Here is a 17,812-nt window from a genome sequence, read left to right on the forward strand (position 1 = left end):
TGTGTGTCTGTTTCTCCAAACACCCGATAGTTATTTTTATTTCTGCCGTCTTATGAAACTTGGGTAACTTCACTGCTTCTATGTGTACGCAAGCCAATTTCTCAAATTCTCTTTTCGACCAGTAACAAAAAATAGGCACACTTCATAAGAAAAGATAGGAAATAAAACAAAATGAATGCACTATACAGTTTGGAAAGATATTTCGTAGGGCTAGGTACAACTTGAAGTAACAGCACAACTAGTCTTCCTTGAATGAACATTTGCTTTGTTAATTTTGAGACACCTAAAGCGTAAAACTGAGTTATTTTTCTTTCATCTCTTCCTCTTTATTTCACTTAAACGACTTGTATTCAATTAGTCATTTTGCACCATGTCCAATCTACCTTAATAATCTCTTACAAGTTCTATTCTAGTCCACTACTTTTAAGAGAACGAAGAAGAGGAGAAACTCACTTGTCGAAAACTAGCGTCGCTGAACAACAAAATTAAAATAATCCTTACAGCTAACTTGACTGCACATAAATACTTTACAAGACTGTTTAACAGAATTTTCGAGCGGAATAAGAGATAGACTTTTGCAATCAGGGGTCCATATACCGTGTGGAACCCAACGGTCAAACTCGCGAACGTCTACAGGACGGATCGTTCAAGGATTTTGTAAAAATGTGGGCTGTTGCCGTACATGGTGGTGCTGGAGTGGTTTCGAAAAGTATTGACACTTTACCTTATGTAGAAGGTCTCGACTCTGCCTTGAGTAAGCTTTCATCGTTGTATTCATTCTTCAACTCGTTTACTAGTATATTTTCAGATTGTGGAATAAAACGACTGGCATCCAAGGGTAGTGGTACGATATTTAACCGGAAATTTTTTACCTGCATTGTCTGACAAAGTTTGCCTTGATTTAGCTCTTGAGGCAGTGGTTGATGCTGTTGAATCACTGGAAGATAATGAACTCTTCAACGCTGGCCGTGGTTCGGTTCTTACGGAAGATGGTGTGGCAGAACTGGAAGCTAGCGTTATGGAAGGTGAGAAACTGTTTTCCTTTGGTGGATCTGAATCAAATTCTGAAACGCGGTTCAGGCAAGGATTTGAGATGTGGTGCAGTGTGTGGTTTAAAGACTGTGAAAAATCCTGTGAAGCTTGCTCGTCTTGTTATGCAGGAGACACCGCACATATTTCTGGGATTTGAGGTAGGAAATTTGAGCACTAGTTGTAAACCATTTTAGGATACTTACCTGCAATAGGCTGCTGAGAAGTTTGCAGACAAGTTTCCGCAAGCGATTGAAAGAGTTTCCAACTCTTACTTTATTACGGAGCGAAGAATGAAACAATTTCAAGAAGCAATGGCTGCCAACCAGTCAAATCTCATTGACCATTCATACAACGCGTTTCCTTATAAGGGTAACAAGGATGTAGATGGAATCTCATGAAAATACTCATCTCGTAATTGCTATTTAGAACCGGGATCAGGTGGTGGTGAGAAGGGTACGGTAGGTGCAGTAGCTTGTGATATTTATGGCAACGTTGCTTGTGCGACCTCAACCGGTGGTAAAACGAGAAAATGGTCAGGTCGTATTGGTAGGCTTGTTATATAATGAATTAAACAGTAAACCAATCAAAAATGCAGGCGACACTCCCGTTATTGGTGCAGGTAGCTATGCATCCAACAACAGTGGTGCTTTCAGTTGTACGGGACACGGTGAAGAATTTCTAAGAAACAATGCTGCAGGCTTTGTCTCTGCAGCAATGGAGGTTCGAATGACAATAATTATTTTCGGATAAATCAAATTTTTGTTTTAGGTAGGTAAACTGAGTTTAAAAGATGCAGTATACGAGTTGGTACATAACCGTTTAAAACCTGACGATGGTGGTATTATTGCCGTATCTCCAACAGCTGAAATTGTCGTTGATTTTAATTCTCTCGGAATGTTTCACGCATTTGCAGATTCTTCTGGCACAAGGGGATTTAAAATATGGCATGATATTTGACTACGGAAATTGAAGTTGCTAAAAGTTTTGAAAACAAAACTGAAAGCCTTTTGTTGTTCAATAAAAAATGTTTTTTGAGTGACGCAGTTTAGCTAACTTTGTTAATTTTTTTTGATTAATTTTAATCTTACACTTGTAAAATGGAGCTACTATATTAAGAACGATACAAATAATTTTTTATAGAGTGATTAATTTTCGTTTTTTACTCGTTCTTCTTAAATTCAAATTGAAACAATTAATTAACTTGGCTGTGTGGAATAAATTAAAGAAAGTATCCCGCTTTTGCATGGTCTTTTAACCTTTGCTAATCTTCCTCCATAATTGTTTAATATGAAAAAAATTTATTGTATATAAATTGTATTTTTTCACCTATATTATTTATAATTGGCTTTTCTGTTCGACACATCGGATCATTCTTCGATACTTTTTGCTTTGTTAAATTTTTACACTGTCAAGTTTGTTTTTTTTCTTTGTCGTATTATTCTTTTTTTAAGTAACCCTTACTGCTTTTTATTTTTTTCAAAGCTTACTTTAAATCATATGTTCTTCAAAGTCTGTAAACATTACGTTTTCATACGAGCACACTCTTTGAATTTTAATTTCATATTTTGTATTTGCTTCGCCTCTATTTTTCGAACCTACTTTGCAATTTTGCTTTCATTTGTTTATTAGAGTATTTTCTGATGGATTGCTGTAGGAGTTCAATTTCAGATATCCTTTTCACACATTTTCTATTGACTATTTTGGCTCAGTTCTTTTAGTAATCGTTAGAGTCAAAGTGGAAATGTAGATGTTCCTTGGGTATCGTGAATTGGCCCGTGGTAGGTTCTGATGATACCCAACATCTTTACGTCTATGTAATGGTGAAACGAGAGAGGGAACCGCCGTTGGACGAAAACGACAACGATGTTGACGACTTTTTACTTTCAGAAGAATCTGATAGCGAAGAAGAATATGTGAGCAAAACCGAAAGGAAGCGTCTAGAACGAGCAGAAAATGCTATAGGTCTATCTCACTCGCACGACCCTAGACTGGAGGTGAATGAAAGCGTGACTTTGTCAGAGGATGAAGGAAGCAGTGCTGACGAGACAGAGTCGAAACTTATTCAAGAAGCCTTAGAGTCGAAAGGAGCGAATTTTTTTCGGATTGCTGATGACGTTCACGAGTATCACTCACGTGGTTTTATCTCGCAACGAGTTCGCTGCAGTAGATTGAGCCCAACGTGTATGGCCTTATCAAGTGATGAAAGAGTTGCTGTTGTAGGTTCAAAGGACCAGTCGGTCAATGTTTTCGATGTGGAGAAGAACAAAAGAGTGCACAGTTTCTTAGGTATTCGGTCTGGTGATAGTCCGGACGTTTCGAAAGGACACCATGGTCACGTGCTTTGTTGCTGCATAGGAGAGGATGGAAGGTTAGCTTTTTCCGGTGGTGCAGACAAATATATCAAAGTTTGGGATCTTCGAAGCAAGAGACACTTGGTAACTTCTATGAAAGGCCATCGGAATGCGGTTACTGGAGTTGTATATGCTCCAAACTCTTCAGATTTGTATTCTTGTTCTGCGGATAGGAGTGTGAAAGTTTGGAGTCTATCCAATTTTCTCTATGTGGACACTTTATTCGGTCATGAGGCATCAGTAGCCGGTATCAGTTCCGTAGCTTCTGGGTTGGCACTAACTGGTGGTAGTGATCGTACTCTTCGGCTTTGGAAAGTAAACGAAGATTCACAGCTTATATTTAGAGGTCATAATGCATCCATTGACTGTGTAACTTTTGTAACCAGTAGTCATTTTATTTCTGGCTCAGAAGATGGTTCTCTTGCTTTGTGGAGTCGTTTGAAAAGGAAACCGGTTTTATACATTCATGACGCTCATGATGAGAACAGAAGAAAGCGAGATGTACATCCCAATCCAATTTCTTCCTCACCTTTATGGGTTTCATCTGTTGCTTCCATTGTTCGTAGTGATTTGGTGGCTTCAGGTTCGGCTGATGGACGTATTATGCTTTGGAAGTGTACGGAAAACTTGCTGGAATTTGTAAATTATATAGATGCACCTGGATATGTGAATGGTTTGCAGTTTGGTTCTTCGAAGAGAGTATTGGCTTCCGTACAAGGTCAAGAACATCGATTGGGTCGTTGGCATCGGTTGACGGGAGCTAAAAACGTATTCACCATAACTCGCTTACCATACGAATAGAATTTTTTCAGCTATTATTACTACTCATTGTTGTGATGGATAGGAAATAAGTTTTCGAGGATGTATGGAAGAAAAACTTTATCAACAACAAAATATTGAGTCTATTATACTCTCGAGTGGCAACAACGAAGGGTTACTTTTGCGAACTCAAAGCTGCAAATCTTGCTTCCAAGTCATCAGGACGTTGAAGCTGTTTTTGTTTCTCTCCAGAAAGTTGATTGATCGGTATCAAACCATCCAACGTGTCAGCCAATTCTAAACCATTTTCGTCCGCAACCTTTTGTAACAATGCATCCACTTGGTCACTAGGCGTTGCTAATGCCGTAGTTTGTGAAATAGCTCCATCAACATATTGTGCTCGTAAATCGATATCTTCGAATTGACTCTCGAATTTGTCCATCACTTGTGATATTTTTTCGATGTTCATGGATTGAAGCGCCTTATCCAAACTCACAGTGATATCTCGGATACTGTTGGTAGTCGTCTGCATCTTATGATGAGCTTCCAACTTGGAAACCACCGCATCCACACGAGACTGTAGCCTTTGGAACAGTGAAAAGAAATATAGTATGAAAGGAATAGGCAATTCAACGTTACCTAAAATAGGCCAACGATTGTTTTTCATTTCTTATAGCGTTTTCCGCAAATATTCTGGCACCGTCATGGTTCCCTTTTTCCAAGGCCTTTTAGAAGATAATTTAAGTGCCCAAGAATAGACAACTTCCATCACTTGTCAACGATACCTCTTTGCACTTTCTTTTCTCCACTTGAATATTCTTTTGACACTTTTTTGCAGCTCTACCCAACTGTTTTTCCGCAAGTCGAAGTTCTAATATTTGGTCTAAAACAACTCAACTAGTTGGCAACTTGAAAGAAAACAACTCAAAGTTACCTTCTAGTTTGGAGCCAGCAAGTCCCATCTTGTTCTCCAAAATTTTCTTCCCTTTGGGGGGAAAACAAGGGAATGTCCCAATCAAGACCAAGTTTCTATTTTGTTTTGAACCAAAAAAATATTCTAACAAAGTTTATTTGAACATTTTGCAAACAAATCCAACACAACTTGGGTACCAAACAATAATCATGGGAAAATACCAGCATGTTTGTAGTCCTAAAAAGAAAAAGGGTAAGTATCGAAACACAAGGCAATAAGCAATGGACCGCTTACTCCCGTAATTTTATGTATTGCATCGTAATAGGCAGCCACTCGATGAGTAACATTCTTGATGAACAAGAATTAGTTCAAAAGATGAGTATGAAAGCATCCATCTTACTTTCTCCTTTGCAATATTAACCAACTCTTGTGCTGCAACTACCATTGTATCTTCTAAACCAGATTGTACCTGTTCAAAAAGGTTACAATTAGAATAGTATATGGAATTATCAACATACCAATAATTCTTCATCAGCTCCAACCACCAAAAGCTTCTTTTCTCCCTCTGTCAACACAATTCCATGTCTTTCTAGAACATCGCTAACAGTTCTCATTGAACTCTCTTCGAAACGACGAGTCATTCGTCCAAAACGCATTTTAGCCAAGTTCTTAATCCACCTAATCATGATACATGTGAATATCAGAATATGCACATTCACTACAATCTTACTCAAAGTAGGATACTGTGACACCACCAGCATTCAAAAGCAAGTCTAAAACACATGCATCAAAATTTTCATATAGTTGAGCATCTTTTTATTACCTGGAATGATCAAATGACCCCTGTTGGACAAGTATTCGTCAGCACCGGCAGTAACTGGACCATTTGCAGCTAAAGTCATCAAGTTCATAGACGTATATAAATAACACTAAAAGAGAGCAAAAACAATAACTACCTTCGGCAATTATCGGTGCTTTAATATTTTTCATATTGCTTTGATTGATAACCCCTTCGAGGGCAGCTGGGATTAGAATGTCGCAGTCAAGTTCGAGAAGCTCTGCAGGATTCGAAACAAAACGACCACCAGAGAAACCTTTGAATGTATCATGCTACCATAAACATGAGATATATTAGTATTCTATTAAATATGCAATTGAATATTGCTCACTTTGGAAAGATATTTCTTTAAATCTTCTGTGTTGATTCCCTCTTCATTCACGATGCCGCCATTGTATTCAGCAACACCGACAACCTTTGCTCCATACTTTCGCAAGAAATGACAAGCCCAATAACTATATGGCTTTGATATTATTCTCATCTTATCTTCAATCAGCAACAGCTTACCCAACATTTCCCAAACCTTGAACAATTACTCTCTTTCCTTCAACACCAGGTTTCAACTCAAGCTGATTCATAAGGGCTGAATTGGAAACAAACTCTCGAATACCAAAATAGACACCTAAACCAGTTGCCGATTCTCTGCCTCGAATACCTCCTTGTTGTACTGGCTTTCCTGTAGTACAACCAACACCATCGATATCTGCTGGACGCAAAGCCATATAAGTATCTTTGATCCAAGCCATTATCTAATAGAAACCAAAAGTCATGTATCGCATGTAAGACTAATTATAAGGATAACTTGCCTTTGCATTGGTACCATAATCAGGAGCTGGCACATCGGTTGCTGGGCCAATAGCGTTTCGCTTGATCAGTTCTGCAGTATAACGACGAGTAATTTTTTCCAGTTCGTAGTTGCCATATTTCTTTGAATCGATAACCACTCCTCCCTACAGAACTTTTTATAAACTTTATAGTTCATAAGGTTCAAGTTTGTACAAACCTTGGCTCCACCAAAGGGTACATCAACAACAGCACACTTAAAAGTCATCAATGCTGAAAGTGCCTTGACCTCATCTTCCGTCACATTGTCTGCAAATCGGATGCCTCCTATTGCGTTCACTATGAGTTGATTGCTTATTCTGAGAACAATACACCTTCACCTTTGGTAGGCAAACGATGTTCACTATGATGAGCACGGTAGGCACGGATCATTTCCACAGTTCCATCTCTCTTCTCGATGGGAAAGTTAACTTGTATGACGGATTTGCAAGTCTGCCCAATGATAAAGTCTTCCAACAAAAAGAAAGTCTCCTGTTTCATACCTTTATATAGTGCAGCATTTCTTTAGGAAAATCAGTCAGCTGAGCAGCTCGATCGTAAAAATAGGAAACACTTTGTAAAAAAGTCTTCCAAAAACCGTAACAACGACTTTCAACAAAGAAATCCAAAAGAGTACCTACCATTTCTTCCACTCCATTGGTTTCTTCCTTAGAGGGTTGTGTTGTGGAGGCAAAAGTTCTCTTTGAAAACGTAGTAGGCTTTGAAAACAATAATTGCCTCGCATAGGATACTATTTTCATCTTTATTCACCCAACTCTACAATATCAAATATTCTATTCTTGTCAAATTGCGTCGAGAATGCTTTTCCATGGGACGCCCTTTTCAAATAACGTGGACAAAATGAGAGAAGATTGGAGCCCTCCTTAACTCCTATTCATAACCAAATGGCTCTCTTCTCTTTATGAATTCTCAGCCTTTGTTGGTAATTCTTAAAGAAAGAAAAGCTATTGGGGGGATTTCCAAGAAAAGACTGTATAATTGTAAAGCTATTTCATGAAACTTTTTCAAAAGAGGATAGATAAATCAACTCGAAATCCACTTTACATCACTGTTATTATACCGTCTAAACACATATATGTGGATAAAGAATGATAGATGACAAGACAAACCAAATATTCTTTACAAGGTCAAAGAGCCAATAAAAACTTGTTCCAATACCCGACACATCTATAATAACCATGTTACATGTACTCTTGAATCCTCACATTCTAAAAGAAGATGGACTACTACTCGACTGTAGCAATGGAAATGTGTCTGCCTCATTCAATGAAGTAAAACCAGGTTTCCTTTGAAAATATTCCATCAATGCAGTCTCCAAATCTTCGGTACTTTCAATGTTGTCAACGTCCAATACATTTTCATCTTTACACAACCCATCATTATTATCAACATCGTTCGAACTTTCTACAAATCCTTCCCTTTCAAACCCCAAACCTTCCCAAGGTGTTTTGGCTCGATGTAACCTCCAAGAGGACTTGGCTATTACATTTTGCCAAAATGGAAGATTCGAATAGAGTTCGTGCACACTTGCACTATAAGGACAAATATTCTTGCCTGAGTCATCCCATGGTCTTGTAGAAGTATCTGTAGCTGCATTGTTGTTCGCTGCTTCACCTGATTGGTTTGGAAAACTCAAATAATCGCTGTACAAATCCGAATCAACGAGCTCAAAGGGATCTGCATCCGAAGGATTGCGTTCCGAGTACATATATGTTTGTTGAACGGAGTATGGACTCTGTGTATCCATATGACAACGGGCAAATTCTATACTATTCCTGGTCACAGAAACGTTGCTACTAGTAGAACTCACAGAACTATCCTGTTCCATCCTTATTGTGATCTTATTTGGATATTTATTCTTCCAACCTCGTTGTTCGCTGTTCCTTTTTGACCGGACTCGAAAACCTGGACCACCTGTTCTTCTTGCCAATTCCAATCTTCTTTCATATTTTTGACTAGAAAAGAGTTTCAGAATCAACCTGGTCGTGCTTAAAACTTTCAAACGTACGTATGAGTTCTTACTTGGGTCACCGTTCTAGTACCGACATATTCTGCAATGGACTTTGTATCCTTTCTGCCATATATCCTTCTAGCTTCCAAGAATCTTTCATGTTCTTCTACAGTCCAATATCTACTCATACGAAGTGTCTTTCACCAAAAGTTCCACAAGCCGCCAAATGGAAAAGTAAGTAGGTTGCCAAACGGAAAGAAACAATGGCTTCGATCCATGGCCAATCTGATTCCTTTGATTTCATTTTGAGGATTCCAATAGAATGGATGCGTGCCATTCACAAGTGATTTACTCAAAAGATGCAACAGACGCCGATCTGATTACAAGTGGGGGCTGATGTCATTTGTTCATGTGAGACAGTAGAACGTGGCGCGTGTCTTATTGGGGTGGTTTCTTTTACACAAAAGAGAACATTCTGGACTATGATGTGTGTGTGTGTGTGTGTGAGAGAGAGAGAGAGAGAACTTTTTGTCAAGGTGGTGAGTTGGATACAAGACAATAGTTCCTCCAGGCAAATTGTTATGTCAAATAAAGAAAGGGAGAGAGAGTTGATAGTTTGGGGTTGAAACTGTTTCTTCGTTGTTGAATATTGGCTAAAGAATGGTTTTCTGTAGTCACTTATATGGTTACAATCTTTTGGTTTGAAATAATAATAATTATAGGAACCACTAAAGTTAAACATTCACTCTTTTTCTTTTATACATAGAGGGGAGTGTCTGACACCCTGACTGTTTAGTGTCTATATTCACTCGGAATATTGTGTGCAAAGAAATGAATACCACAAAAAAGTTTCATGTTCATTGTTCTTAGAGCTCTGTATTAGCTTTTCTCCAGTGGATCTGAAGATCCAAATGTCCTTTTCCATGTTGAGAGGAGGATGTGATGTGCTGTCTTCATCAATTTCATTTTTCTTATCAGTCACGTATTGTTGAATGTATTCCAACTATCAAGCCTACCCTGCTTTTGAACCAAGTGCTCCCGCCGAAAGTTTCTCAGATACTTACTACTCAAACCAATCAGGTCTTAACCAACAGAACCTAGGGAGGAACAGTCTTCGTTTAAAAATTCCACAGAATACTACTTCAGTGGTTGAAAAACCCAACCCTTTGAACCAAAACGTCACAGTACGCAGTCCTGTAGTAGGACAAAGTTTTCCTAACGATTATACAAGTGTACAAAACAATGAGGAAAATGGTAGAACGAAAGAATTGGTTCGATGGAAGGACGAAGTTTTTTCTAGTTTATTTGTAACCCTGACGGTTGGTACTTGGTTGAGCTTCTTGGTTTACAATAACTCTGTTGTAGTTTCTTTGTACTTGTGTACTGGTTTGGAGTGCTTGGTATGAACCGAAAGAGCGATATTGCTTGTCGAAAACTAACAAGTGATTTTTCCAGGTGGACAGCCACTGCTTTGGGAGAACAGCCAAGCATTTGTTCAGTGAAGACAGGAATACAAGTTCCTTCATCTGTATCTTTTCCCCCAGCTTTTCAGTTCCAATTTCAGCAAGTTCCTATTCATTATACCAAAGGAGGTTGGCCTGTTAAGAACAGTGGGTTAAGATTAACAGTTGGTAGTTTGGGAATAGTTGCTGCTTTTGTTTGGGCGGGAGGAGTCGGTCGTTTAAACAAAAAGCGTACGAGACAAATCTATCTGCCTGTTTTTGCTGCTCTATTGGCTCTCTCAGTGGCTTGTGTTGTAAATGACGCAAATAGTTTGTTATCTGTGAATGCCAATCAGTGTCCTTCTACAGGAGAATTATATTCTGTGTTGAGTTCCTTTCAAGGCTATAATTGTACTTGTCACACCGGAGCCATTTTTTGGGCTACTTTAGGTGCGTATTTCATACAATCAAAGACTGTATCATTGATTCCGTAGGTTTGGACTGTGCTATATCCTTATTTTCCATTTTATGTGGAGTTGCTCTGTAGAATTTCATTCACATTGTTCATAGTGTGGTTTTGGATTATTGAATAAAGCATTTGTGTTGAAACGACCATTGATGGAAAAGACGACTGTTCAACAAGCAACTGGTTCCGTTGTAGTTGCAGCCATACAGTTTTCATGTTCGAATAATACGAAAGAGAACATTGCGAAAGCCAAGCGTTTCATCCGTATGTTGTTGATAGACATTTCTTAACGCAGTGTTTACGGCCGAATCTTGTTGTAGGAGAAGCTGCAAGTGCTGGTGCTAACATTATATTATTACAAGAACTTTTTTCAACGCTATACTTTTGTCAAGAACCTTGTGAAGTATGTACAAATGCGTTGTCAAGTTGTTGTGTTGAACTTTTACAGGAATATTTTTCGTTGGCAGTTTCTCTCAACCAAGTAGACGATTCTTTTCTTTCTGAGTTTCAGTCACTAGCTAAAGAGTTGGTAAGTTGAGTTGCGATCAGTCATATCACTCTCCGTATTCATTGTGAATACCTCAGAGAGTAGTACTTCCTGTTAGTTTTTTTGAACGCTGCAAGTGAGTTTGGTCTCATAGTTTTTATTATTATTGACCCAGCAGTGTGTATAGTCAAGTATTTTATAATTCGGTGATAATTTTTGATGCGGATGGTTCGTGTCTTGGTGTATACCGCAAGTCGCATATTCCTGAAAGTAAGAGTATTGTTCTTTTATGTGATAGATTCTTCTATAGAAAGGGATAGGTCCTGGCTATTATGAAAAGTTTTTCTTTTCACCTGGTGATACAGGATTTCGTTGTTTTTCAACTCTCTATGGTGTTATAGGAGTTGGTATTTGTTGGGATCAGGTTGAATGGTGCTTTGAGTAGTATTATGATCGTTGTAAACTTTTCTTCTAGTGGTTTCCTGAATGTGCTCGAATTATGGCATTGCTTGGAGCAGATATTTTATTCTATCCGACGGTTGGTATTGTGAATATTGTTGATATGAAGAAGAGTTGATATCCTATCAAGGCTATTGGTTCGGAACCACAAGATAGCCGATTGGACTCGCGTGGTCATTGGCAACGAACTATGCAAGGTCATGCTGCAGCCAATATGATACCTTTGGTAGCTTCCAATCGAGTAGGCGTGGAGTATACTCAATATACCGATCATCGTTCACATATCACATTTTATGGTTCCAGTTTGATTGTCGATGCAACTGGAGAGATCAAGATACAAGCAGACTCATCGAGGTAAATTGTAGATAGACTCTCGCTAAATGTGGATGATGAATATATATATTTATTGTGCGTGGATGAATAGTGAAACTTTTATTTGTTATGCATTTGATTTAGCTGCTATTCGTAAGCAGAGAGCCGCGTGGGGTTTATTCCGTGATAGAAGACCCGATTTGTATGCCTTGTTAGGAACGCGCGATGGACAGAATATATAAAAAGAAGCGATTTTTCGTTGTTGCCCATCAACACAAAATGTCATGGAAGGAAAAACGACAAAGTGCTATTCACCAGTTGCTCACTTATTTGGACAAGTTACAATATTCTGTATACAATGCGGCTGTACTGTGTACACGAAACGACGCACTAGCTGACCGTTCTACTAGCCAAATGGAACGTCAGTTGTTGTCTTTAAGGGAAGAAAAGGATGGCTTGGAAAAGCAACACTATCAAGTGCAAGCAGAACAATTGGAAAACGAAGCACAATGGACTGAAAATTGGAATAAAATAGAAACCTTGGAAAGAGAATTGAAGGAAAAGACCTCGGAAAATAGGCAACTTGAAGTAAGTGCACTGTTGATGACTTAGAGGATAACCAAGGAATAAAGACAGCGAAATAGAACACATTGCATAGTCAACAACAAGAATGGAATCGACTGCAACAAGAAATGAAGGAAAAGGAGCAAGAAAACAAGGAATTGCAGGAATCAGTAAGGAGTTTGGTGGAACAAGTAGGTTGAGTGTTTCAAGAAGCGTCGTTATAAACTCAATGTGGAATAGGTAAACCAACTAAGTAGTTGGAAGGTACAGTCACGTACTGAATTTCATAATACACTATGGGGAAATAAGAGACTTGCCGAGGAGTTGAAGGAAGCAAACAATGTGATTGAGAGACAGGAAAGAGAAAAGGAACAACTTGTACAAGATAAGGCTACACTTGTGGAAAAACTAAGTCAATTGGAAACAAAGTGGCAACTTCAAACAAAAGAATGGAAAGGGAAAGAAAAGCAACTAGAGGAAGAATTGGAAAGAGTGAGAATGATGGAACAAGAAGTATCACATAAGCTACAAGAAAAACAAGAACACATAAGTCATCTTGATCGAAAACTAGAAGAAGCCAATCAACATATCCAAAATATGAAAGAGAAAACTAAACGAGAGAAGGAAGAATGGCAACGTCTATATCAGTCATTTTTTGAAGAATCGAAGGAGACTAAACTCTATCATACTATTTCAGAAGAAGATAAAAGGAGTTATGAGAAGGATTCCTCCGATAGAAGAGTTTCTTTGAAGAGGCCAAGATATACAGAAGAAGAAGAAGAAGAAGAAATAGAAGACGAGGAGACTGATTTAGCAGATCTCCACACGCAGGATCTGTTACAAAGTATACTACATGAGTTGGAAGAACAAGCACCTCAACTGGAGGTTCAAAGGAAAGAATTAGAACGTGCAGTACAAAGTGAAAGACAATTGGTTATGCAACTGGAAAGGTCCCGAATAGAAATGGATAAACTTCGGACCAACAACAAGTATTTGGAAGAACAGCGGAGCATTTTGGAATCCCAAGTAGAAGAGTTGAAACAAAAGAAACAGAGTTTAGAGAGGAGAATGTTGCTTGCACTGCGAGAGAAAGATATGAATAGCGAAAATATTTTGGACACCCATTTCCAAGGTCTCGTTCAAAGGTTGGAGTGGTTGGCAGAGGAGACGGAAGACAAATCTCGCTTTGTCCGCTCTTCGACGCCATCCACAGTGTCAAGAAGTCTCTTTCAAACGAATAGTGTTGTGAAGAGTCGTGAAAAGCCATCTTCTTCCTTCAAGTCGTTGGCACAAGAAGTGAAAGAGTTACTTCGCAGACAAGAGACACTTATTACAACACTTATTCAGCAAAAGGATCTTTACAGAAGCCTGGTAGAAGAGGAAATTTTGAAACCAAAAAGTGGCTGTTGAGGAGTAAGCCGTTACCCTTCATACTGTGAAACAAAGAGTTGGTGATCAAATTATCCACCACTAACAGGAACTATAATAGCAATTTCGTCACCTTGTTGTAATAAATGATGACTATCCTTGTCAATATATTCACAGTTCAAAGCAATTTGTGAAAATTGAAGAAACTGAGTTAAGGTTGGATATTCTTTTGGAAGTATCTGGTTGATCAATTCTTCCTGCAAAGTTTCAGTGCCTTGTATACAACAGATGGAGTACTCACAATACAAGTAGACTTGGAAACCGTAAGTTGTATTCTTGACCTTTTGACTGCTTCCTTTGCAGAGGCAAATAATAAAATGGTCACTTGGCAAGTAGACATGACAATCAACAATCACTTGTGGGAAGAATGGACAACCACCATTCTTAACAACTTTTATTATGCCAATGTCGAAACTATCTTTTCTGAAATCTTGTCTTCTTTTGGTTCATAAATTTGAACGTTATCAGGTAAAGGCTTTGAGGGACCTTTCTTTCCTTCAGGATCATATGGCAACATGATGGTTACTTTGATGCCCAAAACTCCTTGACGCATAAGTACGTGACGCACTGCAGTGTCGACATAATCTTTCACTGGCTGTCCCGAGTGTACCATATATCCATCAGTAAACTTCATTGTTTTGGCTCTCTGTGCTCTTAATAAACCACTCACAGTCACCACGCAACCTTTTGCACCACTTTCCATAACAAACCGTAGAACACCATAACACGCTCTACGAACTGCCAAACCACCCAACAACTTGTAACGTAGACTTTCTGCTTGTGCAATGGCACATAAACCTCTATCCGCAACCTACATGGACTTTAGGACTCAAAAAGGCTGTGATTGCTATTCTCATTTACCTTTTCTGCATAAAGCTCCACAGTTCCTTCAGGAAAACGAAAACGCTTTTGAACCAACGCAGTTAGTTCCCTAATTCTTCGACCTTTCTCACCCAACACATTTTGAGTTCGGGTAGCTCTAATCACGATTTCCGTTCTCAACGGCGTGGGTTTCACTTCCACACCAGAATATCCTTCTTCCGACAGTTCTCGCATCAGAAACTCATTCAATTCTGCTTTAAATACACCATCAGCTACTGCTCTTCTCTTTTTGGACATCAACGTTGCCATAATACAGTTGTATAGATCGTATGCTCAAACGGTGACGACGGACAATCCAAAGAAAATGGTTCACCAATGAATCAATTAGGAATACTCCAGATTTGATAAATTGGTTTGTTGGAAGTTATTCTTATGCAAGTGGACGACTGGATTGTAGGTTTAGAGGTTGAAATATTTACTTTTGACGGAAAAGAATATCGAGGTTTGTATTAGGGGAACTTTTTGGAAGCACCCAACTGACTCGTGGTTATAGGAATAGTGTATACATACGACGCGGATGCCAACTGTGTCGTGCTTGCTAGAAAGTCCCAGGATTCGTTAAAGAGTGATCTTCGTATTTTGAAAGCATCGCTAGTAAAAAATATTAACGTTCTGGGTAGAAGTGTAAGTATGATTACGGGATAGAACTCAAGATGGATGACGAATGTTGGAAGAATGTGGATCAACTACCCCAACAACTTTCACCTTTAAACCTGGAAGCTTTGAAAATGCGTGAAGAACAAGCGTTGCAAAAGGCACGCAAAGACCTTGCCCGTACTGGTGTTGGAGTTTCTCAACAAGCGCAAGAAATTTTTGACGCGCTCTGTAAAACGTATGTAACAAAAGTTGTTGAAAAAAGCAGTTGGTGTGATGAGTTATATTATATAGGCTTCCTTGTCAGTGGGAAGAAGATAGTATCGTAATTTTCGAAAATATCAAACTGAAAAAACCATATAGAGTGGAAGATTTAGAGTACGCATTGTGGAAACAGTAGAATAGAAACTCAAGTCATTTAGGGGTAGTGAAATAGAAGCAGTGAACCGCGTAAAGGTCGTTTTGGAAAATGAACTGCAAAAGTTGCAACGAAGGAATACTTAGGTCTTAGTAACTGTGACAGTCTTGTACAGAACCATTCTTACGGAGAGTTGGTGTTGGGAGTTAGCCGAGTCACCATCTGAAGGTCTGACGATAGTTATCGATTCTGTGCTTTCAGTCAGTGTCTGATGAATTACGTAAATGTAACTATCTTCAGATGTAAAAAGGAATAAAATTGCTTTATTTGCATAAACTGTCCACCAAAACTCACAACGGCCAAAGCTGAGAATTGACAAGTTTCTTATGAAAAGCGGTGTTGAAAAACACCGACTGAAGTCAGCTTCTACTGCATATCTTCCTTTGCTTTCTTCTTAGGAAGCAAGTTGGGGTGAACGTTAGGAAGAACTCCACCCGATGCTATGGTAACACCGCCCAGTAGTTTATTCAGTTCTTCGTCGTTACGAACAGCTAACTGAATATGACGTGGTACTATACGAGTTTTCTTGTTATCTCGGGCTGCATTTCCTGCAAGTTCCAATACTTCTGCAGTCAAATATTCCAAAACAGCCGCTAGATATACGGGAGCTCCAGCTCCCACTCTTTCTGCATAGTTGCCATTCTTTAAAAACCTACTCACACGTCCAACGGGAAACTGAAGACCAGCTTTAGACGAACGGCTTTTGGGTTTACTACGTTCCTTGGGTGCCATAACGATTAGAAACAACGACAATCACAAAAACTAAAAATGAAGTAATGACCTTCCCTCTAAAAGTGCCCTGTCCTTTTAGAGAAAGGGAATGGTATAGTTATGGCGGGCCTTAAGTGATGAAGATCATTCATTTGCGGTTAACTCCCTATCGATTCATCTGCCAATAAGAATTCAGCATGAATGGATTGGGAACCATGAAGATTGCCATTGGATTCCCATTTCTCTTCTTGTCTAGTAAAACTATCTGTGGATTGGTGTGAATCATGGCACCCAAGGGATCCAAAAGTGTTCCTGTTGCAGGAAAAAAGCCTATTGGTAAAGCAGAAAAGAGAAAGAGCAAGAAGAAGCGAGCAGAATCATACAGCATTTATATCTACAAAGTTTTGAAGCAGGTACACCCTGACACTGGTATATCCTCCAAAGCAATGAGCATCATGAACTCCTTTGTCAATGATATATTTGAGAGAATTGCTTCCGAGTCCAGCAAGTTGGCTGCCTATTCAAAGACAAAGACGTTAACTTCGAGAGAAATTCAAACTGCTGTACGTCTTTTGTTACCTGGAGAACTAGCCAAACATGCTGTGTCGGAAGGGACCAAGGCAGTTACAAAGTATACTTCCACGTGAACAGTACAAGAAAGTTTATTGGATTTATCAATTATTGTTGATACAAAAGTAAAGCTGTTGATGTCCGTTTGATACCTGAATACGTCTGTAACGTTTGTCCTTAGCGCACAGGTCTCGAATAGAAAAGAGAGTTTGTCAATTTATTTGCAAACCGTTCATCAAGTAACAAAGACTAATAACGAAGAGGGATTCTAAGAAACAATAACTAACAAGTTTCCGTGATAAGTGGTGTTGAAAAACACCCAGTTGGCGATTCACTACCTTAACCACCAAAACCGTATAGTGTACGACCTTGGCGCTTCAAGGCATAGACAACATCCATAGCAGTGACTGTCTTTCTACGGGCATGCTCGGTATAAGTAACTGCGTCACGAATGACACTTTCCAAGAAAACTCTCAACACATTCCTCGTCTCTTCATAAATGAGGCCCGAAATACGCTTTACACCACCACGTCGTGCCAGACGTCTTATAGCAGGCTTTGTAATACCTTGAATGTTATCACGAAGAACTTTACGATGACGTTTGGCTCCTCCTTTTCCAAGACCTTTACCACCTTTTCCTCTTCCTGTCATTTTCAGCCACTGCACACACACCCAAAGAAATTCAATAGATTCACAAAATACTTTTGGGTCCGAGTCAATTATAAAACCTTTGGCCTAAAAAGGCGGGCTGTCCTGGCGGGTTGTATAAGATGGATAAAGATAGAATGGATT

The 17,812-nt window shown here is 39.0% G+C and overlaps 13 protein-coding genes across 14 annotated transcripts; 7 read left to right on the plus strand and 6 right to left on the minus strand.

Annotated features, from left to right (window-relative positions):
- The first annotated feature begins 622 nt into the window (after nt 1-622).
- Gasu_36430 (L-asparaginase) lies at nt 623-2,113 on the plus strand. The gene is made up of 8 exons (XM_005705367.1): nt 623-754; nt 809-844; nt 906-1,025; nt 1,081-1,190; nt 1,245-1,401; nt 1,459-1,578; nt 1,628-1,752; nt 1,801-2,113. The coding sequence occupies exons 1-8, from the start codon at nt 664-666 to the stop codon at nt 1,987-1,989; spliced, it is 948 nt and encodes a 315-aa protein (XP_005705424.1). The 5' UTR covers nt 623-663; the 3' UTR covers nt 1,990-2,113.
- A 689-nt stretch (nt 2,114-2,802) lies between these two features.
- Nucleotides 2,803-4,243, plus strand: Gasu_36440 (nucleic acid binding protein). The gene has a single exon (XM_005705368.1). It carries the CDS (start codon nt 2,850-2,852, stop codon nt 4,182-4,184), a length of 1,335 nt encoding a protein of 444 aa, XP_005705425.1. The 5' UTR covers nt 2,803-2,849; the 3' UTR covers nt 4,185-4,243.
- Nucleotides 4,244-4,246: 3 nt separating this feature from the next.
- Gasu_36450 (charged multivesicular body protein 1) lies at nt 4,247-5,122 on the minus strand. The gene is made up of 4 exons (XM_005705369.1): nt 5,077-5,122; nt 4,928-5,025; nt 4,782-4,867; nt 4,247-4,726 (listed from the first exon to the last, which is right to left on the minus strand). Exons 1-4 carry the CDS (start codon nt 5,102-5,104, stop codon nt 4,318-4,320), a joined length of 621 nt encoding a protein of 206 aa, XP_005705426.1. The 5' UTR covers nt 5,105-5,122; the 3' UTR covers nt 4,247-4,317.
- A 15-nt stretch (nt 5,123-5,137) lies between these two features.
- On the minus strand, nt 5,138-7,582 carry Gasu_36460 (glutamate dehydrogenase (NAD(P)+)). 2 transcript variants are annotated; one of them, XM_005705371.1, is made up of 13 exons: nt 7,219-7,582; nt 7,057-7,168; nt 6,897-7,003; nt 6,700-6,843; nt 6,401-6,642; nt 6,225-6,348; nt 6,012-6,165; nt 5,879-5,947; nt 5,786-5,828; nt 5,574-5,733; nt 5,456-5,524; nt 5,350-5,403; nt 5,138-5,292 (listed from the first exon to the last, which is right to left on the minus strand). In XM_005705371.1, the coding sequence occupies exons 1-13, from the start codon at nt 7,474-7,476 to the stop codon at nt 5,263-5,265; spliced, it is 1,566 nt and encodes a 521-aa protein (XP_005705428.1). In that variant the 5' UTR covers nt 7,477-7,582; the 3' UTR covers nt 5,138-5,262. The 2 variants fall into 2 exon arrangements, with proteins under 2 accessions (XP_005705428.1, XP_005705427.1); XM_005705370.1 differs by having other exon boundaries at nt 5,138-5,403.
- Nucleotides 7,583-7,747: 165 nt separating this feature from the next.
- On the minus strand, nt 7,748-8,992 carry Gasu_36470 (myb domain-containing transcription factor). Its single transcript, XM_005705372.1, has 2 exons — nt 8,745-8,992; nt 7,748-8,691 (listed from the first exon to the last, which is right to left on the minus strand). Exons 1-2 carry the CDS (start codon nt 8,873-8,875, stop codon nt 7,938-7,940), a joined length of 885 nt encoding a protein of 294 aa, XP_005705429.1. The 5' UTR covers nt 8,876-8,992; the 3' UTR covers nt 7,748-7,937.
- A 10-nt stretch (nt 8,993-9,002) lies between these two features.
- On the plus strand, nt 9,003-10,738 carry Gasu_36480 (uncharacterized protein). Its single transcript, XM_005705373.1, has 4 exons — nt 9,003-10,006; nt 10,053-10,087; nt 10,143-10,579; nt 10,624-10,738. Exons 1-4 carry the CDS (start codon nt 9,680-9,682, stop codon nt 10,674-10,676), a joined length of 852 nt encoding a protein of 283 aa, XP_005705430.1. The 5' UTR covers nt 9,003-9,679; the 3' UTR covers nt 10,677-10,738.
- Nucleotides 10,739-10,742: 4 nt separating this feature from the next.
- Gasu_36490 (N-carbamoylputrescine amidase) lies at nt 10,743-12,233 on the plus strand. Its single transcript, XM_005705374.1, has 9 exons — nt 10,743-10,859; nt 10,916-10,998; nt 11,044-11,124; nt 11,181-11,218; nt 11,270-11,352; nt 11,403-11,506; nt 11,558-11,620; nt 11,672-11,895; nt 11,966-12,233. The coding sequence occupies exons 1-9, from the start codon at nt 10,748-10,750 to the stop codon at nt 12,093-12,095; spliced, it is 918 nt and encodes a 305-aa protein (XP_005705431.1). The 5' UTR covers nt 10,743-10,747; the 3' UTR covers nt 12,096-12,233.
- A 9-nt stretch (nt 12,234-12,242) lies between these two features.
- Gasu_36500 (uncharacterized protein) lies at nt 12,243-14,006 on the plus strand. The gene is made up of 3 exons (XM_005705375.1): nt 12,243-12,441; nt 12,498-12,608; nt 12,658-14,006. Exons 1-3 carry the CDS (start codon nt 12,268-12,270, stop codon nt 13,825-13,827), a joined length of 1,455 nt encoding a protein of 484 aa, XP_005705432.1. The 5' UTR covers nt 12,243-12,267; the 3' UTR covers nt 13,828-14,006.
- A 71-nt stretch (nt 14,007-14,077) lies between these two features.
- On the minus strand, nt 14,078-15,062 carry Gasu_36510 (40S ribosomal protein S3e). The gene is made up of 2 exons (XM_005705376.1): nt 14,707-15,062; nt 14,078-14,656 (listed from the first exon to the last, which is right to left on the minus strand). The coding sequence occupies exons 1-2, from the start codon at nt 14,974-14,976 to the stop codon at nt 14,243-14,245; spliced, it is 684 nt and encodes a 227-aa protein (XP_005705433.1). The 5' UTR covers nt 14,977-15,062; the 3' UTR covers nt 14,078-14,242.
- Nucleotides 15,063-15,072: 10 nt separating this feature from the next.
- Nucleotides 15,073-15,953, plus strand: Gasu_36520 (uncharacterized protein). Its single transcript, XM_005705377.1, has 5 exons — nt 15,073-15,169; nt 15,221-15,351; nt 15,402-15,559; nt 15,616-15,699; nt 15,744-15,953. The coding sequence occupies exons 1-5, from the start codon at nt 15,100-15,102 to the stop codon at nt 15,823-15,825; spliced, it is 525 nt and encodes a 174-aa protein (XP_005705434.1). The 5' UTR covers nt 15,073-15,099; the 3' UTR covers nt 15,826-15,953.
- Nucleotides 15,954-15,957: 4 nt separating this feature from the next.
- On the minus strand, nt 15,958-16,622 carry Gasu_36530 (histone H2A). The gene has a single exon (XM_005705378.1). It carries the CDS (start codon nt 16,469-16,471, stop codon nt 16,106-16,108), a length of 366 nt encoding a protein of 121 aa, XP_005705435.1. The 5' UTR covers nt 16,472-16,622; the 3' UTR covers nt 15,958-16,105.
- Nucleotides 16,623-16,642: 20 nt separating this feature from the next.
- Nucleotides 16,643-17,193, plus strand: Gasu_36540 (histone H2B). The gene has a single exon (XM_005705379.1). The coding sequence runs from the start codon at nt 16,735-16,737 to the stop codon at nt 17,095-17,097; it is 363 nt and encodes a 120-aa protein (XP_005705436.1). The 5' UTR covers nt 16,643-16,734; the 3' UTR covers nt 17,098-17,193.
- Nucleotides 17,194-17,197: 4 nt separating this feature from the next.
- Nucleotides 17,198-17,742, minus strand: Gasu_36550 (histone H4). Its single transcript, XM_005705380.1, has one exon. It carries the CDS (start codon nt 17,669-17,671, stop codon nt 17,360-17,362), a length of 312 nt encoding a protein of 103 aa, XP_005705437.1. The 5' UTR covers nt 17,672-17,742; the 3' UTR covers nt 17,198-17,359.
- Between the last annotated feature and the right edge of the window lie 70 nt (nt 17,743-17,812).

The sequence above is a fragment of the Galdieria sulphuraria genome, assembly GCF_000341285.1.
Source record: "Galdieria sulphuraria unplaced genomic scaffold scaf_30, whole genome shotgun sequence".
NCBI lineage: Eukaryota > Rhodophyta > Bangiophyceae > Galdieriales > Galdieriaceae > Galdieria > Galdieria sulphuraria.